General features: G+C 49.2%; 1 protein-coding gene across 1 annotated transcript in view; it reads left to right on the top strand.

The window, feature by feature from the left end:
• tph2 (tryptophan hydroxylase 2 (tryptophan 5-monooxygenase)) overlaps positions 1 to 8,099 on the top strand; it is a 12,906-nt gene extending 4,807 nt beyond the window's left edge. The window contains exons 8-11 of the mRNA XM_030424812.1: positions 1,925 to 2,051; positions 3,952 to 4,047; positions 7,040 to 7,173; positions 7,403 to 8,099. Coding sequence (XP_030280672.1) covers positions 1,925 to 2,051; positions 3,952 to 4,047; positions 7,040 to 7,173; positions 7,403 to 7,577 — 532 coding nt within the window. The 3' untranslated portion in view covers positions 7,578 to 8,099. The remainder of the gene's footprint in view (positions 1 to 1,924; positions 2,052 to 3,951; positions 4,048 to 7,039; positions 7,174 to 7,402) is intronic.
• Positions 8,100 to 16,914: the final 8,815 nt, after the last annotated feature.

Genomic DNA, 16,914 nt, shown 5'->3' with positions numbered 1-16,914 from the left:
TCACACCTGACATCTATCACACCTGAGATCATTCACACCTAACATCTATCACACCTGAGATCATTCACACCTGACATCTATCACACCTGAGATCATTCACACCTGACATCTATCACACCTGAGATCATTCACACCTGACATCTATCACACCTGAGATCATTCACACCTAACATCTATCACACCTGAGATCATTCACACCTGACATCTATCACACCTGAGATCATTCACACATGACATCTATCACACCTGAGATCATTCACACCTGACATCTATCACACCTGAGATCATTCACACATGACATCTATCACACCTGAGATCATTCACACCTGACATCTGTCACACCTGAGATCATTCACACCTGACATCTATCACACCTGAGATCACTCACACCTAACATCTATCACACCTGAGATCATTCACACCTGACATCTATTACACCTGAGATCACTCATACCTAACATCTAGATTATTCACACCTGACATCTATCACACCTGAGATCATTCACACATGACATCTATCACACCTGAGATCATTCACACCTGACATCTATCACACCTGAGATCACTCACACCTGACATCTATCCAACCTGAGATCACTCACACCTGACATCTATCACACCTGAGATCATTCACACATGACATCTATCACACCTGAGATCATTCACACGAAACATCTATTACACCTAAGATCATTCACACCTGACATCTATCACACCTGAGATCATTCACACCTGACATCTATCACACCTGAGATCATTCACACCTAACATCTATCACACCTGAGATCATTCACACCTGAGATCACTCATACCTGACATTTATCACACCTAAGATCATTCACACCTGACATCTATCACACCTGAGATCATTCACAACTGAGATCACTCATACCTGACATCTATCACACCTGAGATCATTCACACCTAACATCTATCACACCTGAGATCATTCACACCTGACATCTATCACACCTGAGATCATTCACACATGACATCTATCACACCTGAGATCATTCACACCTAACATCTATCACACCTGAGATCATTCACACCTGACATCTATCACACCTGAGATCATTCACACCTGACATCTATCACACCTGAGATCATTCACACCTAACATCTATCACACCTGAGATCATTCACACCTGAGATCACTCATACCTGACATTTATCACACCTAAGATCATTCACACCTGACATCTATCACACCTGAGATCATTCACAACTGAGATCACTCATACCTGACATCTATCACACCTGAGATCATTCACACCTAACATCTATCACACCTGAGATCATTCACACCTGACATCTATCACACCTGAGATCATTCACACCTGACATCTATCACACCTGAGATCATTCACACATGACATCTATCACACCTGAGATCATTCACACCTGACATCTGTCACACCTGAGATCATTCACACCTGACATCTATCACACCTGAGATCACTCACACCTAACATCTATCACACCTGAGATCATTCACACCTGACATCTATTACACCTGAGATCACTCATACCTAACATCTAGATTATTCACACCTGACATCTATCACACCTGAGATCATTCACACATGACATCTATCACACCTGAGATCACTCACACCTGACATCTATCACACCTGAGATCATTCACACATGACATCTATCACACCTGAGATCACTCACACCTGACATCTATCAAACCTGAGATCACTCACACCTGACATCTATCACACCTGAGATCACTCACCTGTATATTTACAGATATCTATACGTCAGTTTTCTTCACTGATGACATCTTCAGTGTTTTCTGCTCCTGGTTCAGTTTGTTTCTCTCTGTAACTTCATGAAGACTGATGTTGTGTTATTTTCTGTCTCGTGTCCGTCTGTTTTCTGTCTCACGTCTGTCTGGTTTCTGGTTTTGTTTCAGGGACACGTGTCATGAGCTGCTCGGTCACGTTCCTCTGCTGGCCGATCCAAAGTTCGCTCAGTTCTCTCAGGAGATTGGTCTGGCTTCTCTGGGAGCGTCTGATGAGGACGTCCAGAAACTAGCCACAGTGAGTGTCCACAGTAAAGACCTGGGGCCTCATTTATAAACGTTGCGTACGCACAAAAGAAGGCGTACGCCACTCTCTGCGCACACCGTGGAATTAATAAAAAGAGAACTTGACGGGAAAATGTGCGGTCCTCCACGCAAACTCTGACCCATGCGTACGCACATAACTGGGGTAAGGAGAAACTGCTCCACTGATGGCAGGAGAAAGAAACGGGAGAAACTGTGTGAAAATGTATTAAAATAAAAAGATTCTACAATGAATAAACAAACATACTCCCTGGAGTGCACACGGGAAACATATGATTTAGAACAATAGTAAGACAACAGTAGAGCAAATTACGTTTACACTGATATGAATGCAGTTTAATATATTAATATCCTACATCATATAGACCATTTCATTTCATCTCCGTTTTCAATGCATAACGCATAAAACACTTTGTAACTGTGTTTTGTTGCCATACAGATAAAGACTATAATTATCTTGTAATGTTAGTCAATCAGATTATTCTCACACGTGTAGCAGATATTACCTAATAGATGGGTATATAAAGGCATGTATTCACTATGCGTTATGGCGCACAGTGGCTGCTTTGGCACTGTTGGAGAATGTGGCAAACTGAAGGATACGGAGGGAGCAGAACTTCAGAGACCAGCAAGATCCACTGGCCAACAGTGATGAGTGGCTGATGGGCCCGTTAGAGAGGAGCACCCGCAGAAACCACGCTGTGCCAGTCCCGCTTCAAGTGCTCACAACACTCGGGTTCCAACCGGCACATTCCAGAGGGAATTGACAGGTCAGGGATATCCCAGCCGACCTTTAGCCGTGTTATGCCAGACGTGTTAGGAGGTATAATTGGTTTGTCGCAGCAGTACATAAAGTTTCCTTATACGGTGAACAGGCAAATAAAAATACGCAATTTGCAGCAATGTCCGGTTTCCCAAATGTAATCGGTGCCACTAACTGCACTCATGTTGCTATAAGAGTACCGAGTGAGAATGAATTGGGCCGGCACCGGTGTCCCCCTCCACCTCCGTCACCACGTCACTCAGGAGGGATTCCCTGATGATCCCCGTCAGTTGTTCATCCAGCAGGTGAGCTCCGGTTGGCCCGTTCCCCGCCCGTCACACAGACGCTCTGCCTTTTTTTCTTCCACTTTTATGACTGATCACTTTTTTTTTTTTCACTTCGGCCACACTCCGACCTTCTGAGGCAACAGCATTTACATTGTCTGCCACATGCTGCCACTCTAGAGCCTTTTTGGCATTGGTGACCCGACCCAACACTGTCCACCAAATAATACAACCTTCCTGTTCTCCACCTCCCCGACAAGAACTTCCACCTCACACTGGGTGAAACTGCGCTTCTTCGCCTTTCTCTCTGCTTTCAGTCATGAATGAATATTAATTAGGGGCGTTTCTCTGAATATCCTAAGGCGACCATGGGCGTGGTATGACCCGCACACAGGTGCGCCACATTTAGAGTGGAGTGTGATTTATAAAGGGAAATCGGCGCAGGACGTGCGTGCGCACTGTTTTATAAATCAGGATATTTTTGAGCTTACGCACTTTCTGTGTTTCGTGTGTACGCAACCTTTTGACGTCAATCCTACACACAGTTTTATAAATGAGGCCCCAGCACTGTGTTTCTGTGTGGCATCTGATCCAGCAGCGCCCCCAACAGGCCACAATGATCACTGCACCAGGTCCTGACAGGTGCTGGGCTGAGGACAGTAATCAGTGCACAAGATCATTAATCTCATATTTCCTTTTTCACATCTGAGATAATTCTCTTAAAAAAGACCAGAGATCAAACTTTATATATATTATGTGTGTGTGTGTGTGTGTGTGTGTGTGTGTGTGTGTGTGTGTGTGTGTGTGTGTGTGCGTGTGTTGAGCAGTGTTACTTCTTCACCATAGAGTTTGGATTGTGCAAACAGGATGGTCAGCTGAGAGCGTACGGAGCCGGATTACTGTCGTCTATCGGAGAGCTCAGGGTAACACACACACACAAACACACACACACACACACACACACACTCATTCAGGCTGAATACAGGTGATGAAGGACACACCTGGGTCTCTCTGAACCCAGGTGAGCTGCATCAGAGCCGCATCACAGACGGCAGCGTCAGCATCCTCTTCTTCATCTTCACTCCGTACACATTTCATTTAACCTGGGAAGCTTTAGTTAGAGGAAGCTGTAGAGGAAGCTGTAGAGGAAGCTGTAGAGGAAGCTTTAGAGGAAGCTGTAGAGGAAGCTGTAGAGGAAACTGTAGAGGAAGCTGTAGAGGAAGCTGTAGAGGAAGCTTTAGAGGAAGCTGTAGAGGAAGCTGTAGAGGAAGTTTAGGAGGAAGCTTTAGAAGAATCCATAGAGGAAGCTGTAGAGGAAGCTTTAGAGGAAGCTGTAGAGGAAGCTGTAGAGGAAGCTGAAGAGGAAGCTTTAGAGGAAGCTGTAGAGGAAGCTGTAGAGGAAGCCGTAGAGGAAGATGTAGAGGTAGATTTAGAGGAAGCTGTAGAGGAAGCTGTAGAGGAAACTGTAGAGGAAGATGTAGAGGTAGATTTAGAGGAAGCTGTAGAGGAAATTGTAGAGGAAGCTTTAGAGGAAGCTGTAGAGGAAGATGTAGAGGTAGATTTAGAAGAAGCTGTGGAGGAAGCTGTAGAGGAAACTGTAGAGGAAGATGTAGAGGAAGCTTTAGAGGAAGCCGTAGCGGAAGCCGTAGAGGAAGCTTTAGAGGAAGCCGTTGGGGAAGCTTTAGAGGAAGCTTTAAAGGCAGCTGTAGGGGAAGCTTCAGAGGAAGCTTTAGAGGAAGCTGTAGAGGAAGCTGTAGAGGAAGCTTCAGAGGAAGCTTTAGAGGCAGCTGTAGAGGAAGCTTTAGCGGAAGCCGTCGAGGAAGCCTTAGAGGAAGCTTTAGAGGCAGCTGTAGAGGAAGCTGTAGAGGAGGCTTTAGAGGAAGCTTTAGAGGAAGCTGTAGAGGAAGCTTTAGAGGAGGCTTTAGAGGAAGCTTTAGAGGAAGCTTTAGAGGAAGCCGTAGAGGAAGCCGTAGAGGAAGCTTTAGAGGCAGCTGTAGAGGAGGCTTTAGAGGAAGCTTTAGAGGAAGCTGTAGAGGAAGCTTTAGAGGAGGCTTTAGAGGAAGCTTTAGAGGAAGCTTTAGAGGAAGCCGTAGAAGAAGCCGTAGAGGAAGCTTTAGAGGCAGCTGTAGAGGAAGCTGTAGAGGAAGCCTTAGAGGAAGCCGTAGAGGAAGCTTTAGAGGAGGCTTTAGAGGAAGCTTTAGAGGAAGCTGTAGAGGCAGCTGTAGAGGAAGCTGTAGAGGAAGCTGTAGTGGAAGCTTTAGAGGCAGCTGAAGAGGAAGCTGTAGAGGAAGCTTTAGAGGCAGCTGAAGAGGAAACTGTAGAGGAAGCTTCAGAGGAAGCTGTAGAGGAAGCTGTAGAGGAAGCTGTAGAGGAAGCTTTAGAGGAAGCTTTAGAGGAAGCTGTAGAGGAAGCTGTAGAGGAAGCTGTAGAGGAAGCTTTAGAGGCAGCTGTAGAGGAAGCTTTAGAGGCAGCTGTAGAGGAAGCTGTAGAGGAAGCTTTAGAGAAAGCTGTAGAGGAAGCTGTAGAGGAAGCTGTAGAGGAAGCTTTAGAGGCAGCTGTAGAGGAAGCTGTAGAGGAAGCTTTAGAGGAGGCTTTAGAGGAAGCTTTAGAGGAGCCTTTAGAGGAAGCTTTAGAGGAAGCTGTAGAGGCAGCTGTAGAGGAAGCTGTAGAGGAAGCTGTAGTGGAAGCTTTAGAGGCAGCTGAAGAGGAAGCTGTAGAGGAAGCTGTAGAGGAAGCTTTAGAGGCAGCTGAAGAGGAAACTGTAGAGGAAGCTTCAGAGGAAGCTTCAGAGGAAGCTGTAGAGGAAGCTGTAGAGGAAGCTGTAGAGGAAGCTTTAGAGGAAGCTGTAGAGGAAGCTGTAGAGGAAGCTGTAGAGGAAGCTTTAGAGGAAGCTGTAGAGGAAGCTGTAGAGGAAGCTTTAGAGGCAGCTGTAGAGGAAGCTGTAGAGGAAGCTTTAGAGAAAGCTGTAGAGGAAGCCGTAGAGGAAGCTGTAGAGGAAGCTTTAGAGAAAGCTGTAGAGGAAGCTGTAGAGGAAGCTGTAGAGGAAGCTTCAGAGGAAGCTTCAGAGGAAGCTGTAGAGGAAGCTTTAGAGGAGGCTTTAGAGGAAGCTTTAGAGGAAGCTGTAGAGGAAGCTTTAGAGGAGGCTTTAGAGGAAGCTTTAGAGGAAGCTTTAGAGGAAGCCGTAGAGGAAGCCGTAGAGGAAGCTTTAGAGGCAGCTGTAGAGGAAGCTGTAGAGGAAGCTGTAGAGGAAGCTGTAGAGGAAGCTGTAGTGGAAGCTTTAGAGGCAGCTGAAGAGGAAGCTGTAGAGGAAGCTGTAGAGGAAGCTTTAGAGGCAGCTGAAGAGGAAACTGTAGAGGAAGCTTCAGAGGAAGCTTCAGAGGAAGCTGTAGAGGAAGCTGTAGAGGAAGCTGTAGAGGAAGCTTTAGAGGAAGCTGTAGAGGAAGCTGTAGAGGAAGCTTTAGAGGAAGCTGTAGAGGAAGCTGTAGAGGAAGCTTTAGAGGCAGCTGTAGAGGAAGCTGTAGAGGAAGCTTTAGAGAAAGCTGTAGAGGAAGCCGTAGAGGAAGCCGTAGAGGAAGCTTTAGAGAAAGCTGTAGAGGAAGCTGTAGAGGAAGCTGTAGAGGAAGCTTTAGAGGAGGCTTTAGAGGAAGCTTTAGAGGAAGCTTTAGAGGAAGCTTTAGAGGCAGCTGAAGAGGAAAGTGTAGAGGAAGCTGTAGAGGAAGCTGTAGAGGAAGCCGTAGAGGAAGCTTTAGAGGAAGCTGTAGAGGAAGCTTTAGAGGAAGCTCTATATGTGGATGATGTCATTTACTATACATTTACTGCAGAATGAGAAGTTGAAGTCAAATGTCTCTGTTGACAATTTAATTAATAATTAACTAATGGACTCATGGTTCCACTATCCTGACTGTTTTTTCCCAGCATGCCCTGTCTGATCAGGCCTGTGTGAAGATGTTCGACCCGAAGACGACCTGTAACCAGGAGTGTCTCATCACGACCTTCCAGGATGTTTACTTCGTCTCCGAGAGCTTCGAGGAGGCCAAAGAAAAGATGAGGTGAACAACAAACGCACAAACGGCTTCAACGCAGAAACGATCAAACTCTTGTTCTCTTGGCAGCTCCACTCATGTCTGTCCACAGCCATTAGAGGAGCTCATGATAGAGTCCAACAGACATGACAACCAGTGTCATCTTATCCCAGACTCTGCCAAATGATGTCATCGTATCACATGACCCTCTGTGTTTGTGTGTGTGTGTGTGTGTGTGTGTGTGTGTGTGTGACAGGGAGTTTGCTAAGACGATCAAGCGACCATTCTCAGTGTACTACAACCCGTACACGCAGAGCATCGACCTGCTCAAAGACACTCGCAGCATCGAGAACGTGGTTCAGGACCTGCGCAGCGACCTCACCACCGTCTGTGACGCTCTGGGCAAGATGAACACCTACATGGGCATCTGAAGCCACGCTCTGATTGGTTAAAAAAAGCTTCAGCGACATGCCACAATGCTTTTGAACATCAAGCTGTGGAGCTGGTGGAATCTGTGTTTACTGTGGCTGATGATGCAGTTATTATAAATGTTGTGACTCATCAATAAATGTTTCATTTTATTATCAGAGAGGATCCGACTGAGTGCAGGAGAGAGGCAGAGCTGGACGCATCGTGTTGCTGCATCTGTGTGCTCTCTGTTGTTCTTCATTTTCTTCTAGATGATTTAAAATCAGTCGCTCTGTAACTTCCAAACTGAAATAATAAATAAATGTGTGATTCATGTGAAGCTGTGATGAGACGAGTCCAGCCTCTCGTCTTCACTGTGAAACCTTCAGATGACTCTGTTTAATCAGAGGAGACATGAACACACTGACGTGTAGAGCTCGTCCTCCTCTTTATCTGCATCTGTCGTTGATTGATTGATTGATTGATATGAGCTGGATGCCTGAAGATCTTTATTGTTCTCTGTGTGTTAGTTTAAAATCAGCTGTGAATAAATTAATTGATGAAGACAGATTTTTATTTGCTTGTTTGTATGTTAAGACTGTTTCTCAGATGTAAATGGTTTTTATAGCGCTTTTCCAGTCTAACGACAGCTCAAAGCGCTGTACAACACATGCCACATTCACCCATTCACACACACATTCATACACTGATGACGGAGGCGGCCATGCAAGGCGCCAACTGCTCATCAGGAGCAATTTGGGGTTCAGTATCTTGCTCAAGGACACTTCGACATGCAGCTAGGGGGAGCCGGGATTCAAACTGGCGACCTTCCGATCACTAGACGACCCGCTCTACCCACTGAGCCACAGCCCCACGTGAGCCTCAATGTTTTATTTATTGTCACAGATTCATGTTATTTTTACAGAATAGAAAAACTTAACTGTCCAGGCGGAGCAGGAAAACAGTGTTCAGCTCACACCCTCATATTGAAGTTTACTGAGGATCAGTCGTCTGCTCAAGTAAAAGCTCGATCTCTAAAGTCACTTGCTGTGTCTCAGTTTAGGGTCTGCATCCTTCGAAGGCCGATTCCGTCACAACGCAGCGTGAAGTCTGTCCCAGTCTGAAGGCTCCTCCAGATGCTCCTTCTTCTCCCTGTTTCTGGAGGATGCACCGCTACGATCCTTCGTGGCCTCACATATCCCAAGATTCTTTGCCAACCGAGAAAGAAGAAAGAAAGAGAGAAAATGGCGACATTGCGTGGTGTAGATCGTCACTTTTCGCGGGCCTGGGCGGCAGAAATTGTGACGTAAGGGTAAAACATCTGGTGACGCAACCAGGAAATGCTCCAAAGGCTAGACCGTCACATTTAACAACGGCTGACGAGGTTAACAAGGTCTCTCTGAAGGACTCGCCTTCAAAGACCACAAAGGCCGAGTCCTTCAGAGGCCGGGTCCTTCAGAGGAGGCCGAGTCCTTCAGAGGAGGCCGGGTCCTTCAGAGGAGGCCGGCTCCTTCAGAGGCCGGGTCCTTCAGAGGAGGCCGAGTCCTTCAGAGGATGCAGACCCTGAACTGACACACAGCAAGCATGTGTGCAGGTCTAGCTCCAGAGTGAGGACAGCTGTATCTGACAGTCAAACTGTGAGGTGTCTGACATCATCAGGGGGAACCAATGAGCTGAGAGACAGACAGGAAGTCAGAGACGGACAGACATGTTGGTTTGAGTCTAAACATTATTGTTGATCAGAAGAGTAAAGAACGTCACAACTCCTCTCAGGTGTCTTTAAATGTCAGGTGTTCAGCCACAGGTGTGACCACAGACACATTTGCATGTTGGAAAATGTTGGAGGATCTCAGAAACACAGAGTCGCGTTCACAAACAAATCGACCACCACAGTGTATGCAAACGTCCTCAGGAGGGACAGAGCTGCCTGCTCGAGGAGGACGAGGAGCTGAGACAGTTCACAGAGCAGAGATCCTCTCCGACTGAAGGTCAGTGCATGTTTCTGCTCTTCCATCAGATACTGTCAGGTCCATCCTTATCGGATCAGAACAGAACAGAACAGAACAGAACAGGTTACTCTCATCATACGCTGGCCCCCATGGGTCTGGAGTCTGAATTCAACAGGTTTTAGGAGTAAAGAAAAAAAGCGTTGATGTGTTAGAATCAGTTCTATCTGAACAAAAGAAGTCCGACACAGAATCAAACCTGTGCAAACAGTTTCTGACAGCTGCTTCTCACACTCACACACACAGAAACACACTTAAAGGTCTAATGTGTAAGAAAAGTCGACACTCTGGGTCTGTCGTCGGGTCAGTCTTTATTCCAAAGCTTCAATATTTGACGAGATGACATTCTTTTCCAACAAAGTGACCTTTAACAAATAAATGATGATATATGAAGCATGTGACTGACGGCATGGAAGATGGACACCAACCACAGAGTGCGGTTCTGCCTGAGGTCTGCTTGCTCATGTTGGGACTGTAAATGAACTGACGTGTCAGAACCACAGAAGAAGAGGTGTGAGTCGTCTGCACACAGCTGGACACCGGATGACACAATGAGATCTCTGGTTGGGTTTTTGTAGAGTGATAGTTGCAGACTAGTGATGTTTTGAATTGTCTTCTCATGCTGATCGATGTGTCTCCACAGGAGAGTTGTCATGATGGGAAACAACAACACTTTGTCCTCTGATGGTGGCGTCCCCACCAACGCGTCTCTCACTGGACCTCAGCAAGGCTTCTTCTGGTCGTTTGATTTCTCCGCAGACATGTTCACAAACATGATGTCCCACTGTCACGTGCAGACTGGTAAACTGGTCTGGTTGGGACTGAAGGTCTTCATACTGCTGACGGCCGGTCCGGCTAACGGCGGTCTCATGTGGATGCTGCTAAACAGGAAGGGAGCCATGACGCCATCGGAGGTGCTGGGCCTCAACGTCTCCGTCATGGACATCCTGTACTGCCTCTGTCTGCCTCTGGACATCTACTCCATCCTGCACGACATGTCTGACACCGCCCACTCCGTCCGTGAGGGCCTGTCTGCTCTCAACGTCTTCGGCTGCCCGCTGCTGCTGACCTTCATGTGTTTGGAGCGTTACATGGCAGCGGCCCGGCCCCTGACCTACATCAGACTGGGCCGGTGGGAGTACCGTGTGGTTCCGTGTGCGTGTGCCTGGCTGCTCACCCTCACTGTGGGCCTGTTGGTGTTTTTCTTGGGGCTGCTGGCCGTGGCGCTGCCGCTGTCCGTCACCATCTCGCTGCTGTTCCTGCTGATGCTGCTGTGCCTGCTGGGGATTGTGTTGGTGCTGTGTGAAGGCGGGCCCGGCCAAACTGCGGGGACGAGCCCCCCGCTGAAGAGACGCGCTCTGAAGAACATCGTGGCGGTGATGGTGCCGTCGGCTGTGGCGTACTCTCCTCTGGTGGCTCTGGTCCCGTACCTGGCCGTGATCGCCTCTCATCAGTCCGACAGCGTCAGTCCGTCACAGTGTCACGTCCTGCAGCTCCTGCTGCTTTTTCCCAACGTGGGCCTGTTCATCGGCCCCGTGTTCTACCTGTCCCGCCTCCGCCAGGTGAGCTGCTGCAGCGGACACACACAAGCCCCGCCCTCCAAAACTCAGGCTGAGTAGACTCAATCAGAACTGCTCCAGACCTCCCAAAATGTTTTTTGAAATGGTTTTAAAATGTTCTGTGTGTGTGTGAGTAGATCTATAGAGGCAAGTATTGATATGTCTGATTATTGATCAGTCTGATCATATGGATATATATATAGACCTTTGTTTGACTTAAAGCTCCTGTTTGTAAGATGGTAAAACTGACGCTTTGGGTTTCCCAACTCGTCAGATACTGACGCTTTAGGATTGTGGGTCGGGTCGGCCACCATCTGAAAGTGTCAGTGTCTGACGAGTTGGGAAACCCAAAGCGTCAGTTTTACCATCTTACAAACAGGAGCTTTAAAGTAAAACAAAAATCAAAGACCTTCAAAACAGCAAATCCTAAAAAACAAACAGAAGAAAATTTGAAAAATTATTCACAATTGATTATCAATTTCACAACTGTATTGATTACATTATTACTTATCAATACTTCAAAGATGACATGGGATGATTTCTTATTAGTGTCCTCTCTGTGTTGGCCTCTTTCACCTGAGCTGCACCCACAGAGCTGCACCTACAGAGCTACACCCACACCTACAGAGCTGCACCCACAGAGCTGCACCTACAGAGCTGCACCTACAGAGCTGCACCCACAGAGCTGCACCTACAGAGCTGCACCTACAGAGCTGCACCTACAGAGCTGCACCCACAGAGCTGCACCCACAGAGCTACACCCACAGAGCTGCACCCACAGAGCTACACCTACAGAGCTGCACCTACAGAGCTACATCCACAGAGCTGCACCCACAGAGCTGCACCCACAGAGCTACACCCACAGAGCTGCACCCACAGAGCTGCACCCACAGAGCTACACCCACAGAGCTACACCTACAGAGCTGCACTCACAGAGCTGCACCCACAGAGCTGCACCCACAGAGCTACATCCACAGAGCTACATCCACAGAGCTGCACCCACAGAGCTGCACCCACAGAGCTACACCTACAGAGCTGCACTCACAGAGCTGCACCCACAGAGCTGCACCCACAGAGCTACATCCACAGAGCTGCACCCACAGAGCTGCACCCACAGAGCTACACCCACAGAGCTGCACCCACAGAGCTGCACCCACAGAGCTACACCTACAGAGCTACACCTACAGAGCTGCACTCACAGAGCTGCACCCACAGAGCTGCACCCACAGAGCTACACCCACAGAGCTGCACCCACAGAGCTGCACCCACAGAGCTGCACCTACAGAGCTGCACCCACAGAGCTACACCTACAGAGCTGCACTCACAGAGCTGCACCCACAGAGCTGCACCCACAGAGCTACACCTACAGAGCTGCACTCACAGAGCTGCACCTACAGAGCTGCACCCACAGAGCTGCACCTATAGAGCTACATCCACAGAGCTGCACCTACAGAGCTGCACCTACAGAGCTACACCTACAGAGCTGCACTCACAGAGCTGCACCTACAGAGCTACACCTACAGAGCTGCACCTACAGAGCTGCACCTACAGAGCTGCACCTACAGAGCTACACCTACAGAGCTGCACCTACAGAGCTGCACCCACAGAGCTGCACCTACAGAGCTGCACCCACAGAGCTGCACCTATAGAGCTGCACTCACAGAGCTACACCTACAGAGCTGCACTCACAGAGCTGCACCTACAGAGCTACACCTACAGAGCTGCACCTACAGAGCTGCACCTACAGAGCTGCACCTACAGAGCTACACCCACAGAGCTGCACCTACAGAGCTACACCTACAGAGCTGCACCTACAGAGCTGCACCCACAGAGCTGCACCTATAGAGCTACATCCACAGAGCTGCACCCACAGAGCTGCACCCACAGAGCTGCACTCACAGAGCTGCACCCACAGAGCTACACCTACAGAGCTGCACTCACAGAGCTGCACCTACAGAGCTGCACCCACAGAGCTGCACCTATAGAGCTACATCCACAGAGCTGCACCTACAGAGCTGCACCTACAGAGCTACACCTACAGAGCTGCACTCACAGAGCTGCACCCACAGAGCTGCACCCACAGAGCTACATCCACAGAGCTGCACCCACAGAGCTGCACCCACAGAGCTACACCCACAGAGCTGCACCCACAGAGCTGCACCCACAGAGCTACACCTACAGAGCTACACCTACAGAGCTGCACTCACAGAGCTGCACCCACAGAGCTGCACCCACAGAGCTACACCCACAGAGCTGCACCCACAGAGCTGCACCCACAGAGCTGCACCTACAGAGCTGCACCCACAGAGCTACACCTACAGAGCTGCACTCACAGAGCTGCACCCACAGAGCTGCACCCACAGAGCTACACCTACAGAGCTGCACTCACAGAGCTGCACCTACAGAGCTGCACCCACAGAGCTGCACCTATAGAGCTACATCCACAGAGCTGCACCTACAGAGCTGCACCTACAGAGCTACACCTACAGAGCTGCACTCACAGAGCTGCACCTACAGAGCTACACCTACAGAGCTGCACTCACAGAGCTGCACCTACAGAGCTGCACCCACAGAGCTGCACCTATAGAGCTACATCCACAGAGCTGCACCCACAGAGCTGCACCCACAGAGCTGCACTCACAGAGCTGCACCCACAGAGCTACACCTACAGAGCTGCACTCACAGAGCTGCACCTACAGAGCTGCACCCACAGAGCTGCACCTATAGAGCTACATCCACAGAGCTGCACCTACAGAGCTGCACCTACAGAGCTACACCTACAGAGCTGCACTCACAGAGCTGCACCTACAGAGCTGCACCTACAGAGCTACACCTACAGAGCTGCACCCACAGAGCTGCACCCACAGAGCTGCACCTACAGAGCTGCACCTACAGAGCTACACCTACAGAGCTGCACCCACAGAGCTGCACCCACAGAGCTGCACCTACAGAGCTGCACTCACAGAGCTGCACCTACAGAGCTGCACCTATAGAGCTACATCCACAGAGCTGCACCCACAGAGCTACACCTACAGAGCTGCACCTACAGAGCTACACCTATAGAGCTACATCCACAGAGCTCTTCCACAGAGCAGCACTTACCCACAGAGCTACATCCACAGAGCTGCACCCACAGAGCTGCACCCACAGAGCTACACCTACAGAGCTGCACCTACAGAGCTGCACCTACAGAGCTACACCTACAGAGCTACATCCACAGAGCTGCACTTACAGAGCTACACCTACAGAGCTGCACCCACAGAGCTGCACCCACAGAGCTGCACCTACAGAGCTGCACCTACAGAGCTACACCTACAGAGCTGCACCCACAGAGCTGCACCCACAGAGCTGCACCTACAGAGCTGCACTCACAGAGCTGCACCTACAGAGCTGCACCTATAGAGCTACATCCACAGAGCTGCACCCACAGAGCTACACCTACAGAGCTGCACCTACAGAGCTACACCTATAGAGCTACATCCACAGAGCTCTTCCACAGAGCAGCACTTACCCACAGAGCTACATCCACAGAGCTGCACCCACAGAGCTGCACCTACAGAGCTACACCCACAGAGCTGCACCCACAGAGCTGCACCCACAGAGCTACACCTACAGAGCTGCACCTACAGAGCTGCACCTACAGAGCTACACCTACAGAGCTACATCCACAGAGCTGCACCCACAGAGCTACACCTACAGAGCTGCACCCACAGAGCTGCACCTACAGAGCTGCACCCACAGAGCTACACCTACAGAGCTACACCCACAGAGCTGCACCCACAGAGCTGCACCCACAGAGCTACACCTACAGAGCTGCACCTACAGAGCTACACCTACAGAGCTGCACCTATAGAGCTACATCCACAGAGCTGCACCCACAGAGCTGCACCCACAGAGCTACACCTACAGAGCTGCACCTACAGAGCTGCACCTACAGAGCTACACCTACAGAGCTACATCCACAGAGCTGCACCCACAGAGCTACACCTACAGAGCTGCACCCACAGAGCTGCACCTACAGAGCTGCACCCACAGAGCTACACCTACAGAGCTACACCCACAGAGCTGCACCCACAGAGCTGCACCCACAGAGCTACACCTACAGAGCTGCACCTACAGAGCTACACCTACAGAGCTGCACCTATAGAGCTACATCCACAGAGCTGCACTCACAGAGCTGCACTTACAGAGCTACACCTACAGAGCTGCACCTATAGAGCTGCACCTACAGAGCTGCATCCACAGAGCTGCACTCACAGAGCTACACCTACAGAGCTACACCCACAGAGCTGCACCTACAGAGCTGCACCCACAGAGCTGCACTTACAGAGCTACACCTACAGAGCTGCACCCACAGAGCTGCACCTACAGAGCTACACCCACAGAGCTGCACCTACAGAGCTACACCCACAGAGCTACACCTACAGAGCTGCACCCACAGAGCTGCACCTACAGAGCTGCACCCACAGAGCTACACCTACAGAGCTGCACCTACAGAGCTACACCTACAGAGCTGCACCTATAGAGCTACATCCACAGAGCTGCACTCACAGAGCTGCACTTACAGAGCTACACCTACAGAGGTGCACCTATAGAGCTGCACCTACAGAGCTACACCCACAGAGCTACACCTATAGAGCTGCACCTATAGAGCTGCACCTACAGAGCTACACCCACAGAGCTGCATCCACAGAGCTGCACTCACAGAGCTACACCCACAGAGCTACATCCACAGAGCTGCACTCACAGAGCTGCACCCACAGAGCTACATCCACAGAGCTGCACTCACAGAGCTGCACTTACAGAGCTACACCTACAGAGCTGCACCTATAGAGCTGCACCTACAGAGCTGCATCCACAGAGCTGCACCTACAGAGCTGCACTTACAGAGCTACACCTACAGAGCTGCACCTATAGAGCTGCACCCACAGAGCTACACCCACAGAGCTGCACCCACATCTGCTGCATCTGCCAGCAGAGCACACAGAGTGAACACAGGAGAGAAGTGTGAACCTGTACACACCTGAAATAAAAAGAGTGGGTGTCTCTTGGAACTTGTCTTGTCATCCTCCATCAGACTGTTTTAACTCATAGCTGTGTGACGATCAGCTGGTCGATGGTTCACTTCCCCCTCACACACACTGCTGCTGTCACACCTGCACATCACAGCACAGAGCTCTTCCACAGAGCAGCGTGTACTCGATTACTCTTGGATCAACTTCTCTGATCTGTCATTACAACACAGTCATAATAATCCACTATTATGGGATGTACAGATTCAGTAAACGGGACAACACAGTGTGACGTCAGAGCTCTGTCCTGATTCAATTAACATGATGTGTTGAATCAACCTCCACCTTCCTCTCTGCAGCTGCTGCAGGTGGAGGCCAGCAGGTACATGAGAGGAGATCAGGTGAAGTTATTTAGAGAATGTGGCTGGATGAATGGCACACACACACACACACACACACACACACACACACACACACACACTGCCTCCTTCATGCGTTCAGTCAAGTCCTCCACAATAAGAGCTGGTGTTTCCGGTCCCAAAAAATAAAAAACCTTATGTTTTAAAAGACTTTAGCTGTCTGTGACTTCACCTCTGTTATCTCTTTAGTTTCTTCTTGTCTTTCATCACAGTTCTGGTTCTGATTCTGTGCTGACATGTGAACATATTAGTTATTGATATTAAAACTGTTGTTCTTGTTGTTTATGAGTTTAACGTGTGTTTAAAACCATTGATTTTTTCTTACTGTTATTATGTTGTACTGCATCTCATGTATTCTGTATAT

Source organism: Sparus aurata, chromosome 8, assembly GCF_900880675.1.
Source record: "Sparus aurata chromosome 8, fSpaAur1.1, whole genome shotgun sequence".
Classification (NCBI taxonomy): domain Eukaryota; kingdom Metazoa; phylum Chordata; class Actinopteri; order Spariformes; family Sparidae; genus Sparus; species Sparus aurata.
Note: the sequence above shows the minus strand (reverse complement) of the source record. Positions and strands in the feature narration are given on the sequence as shown.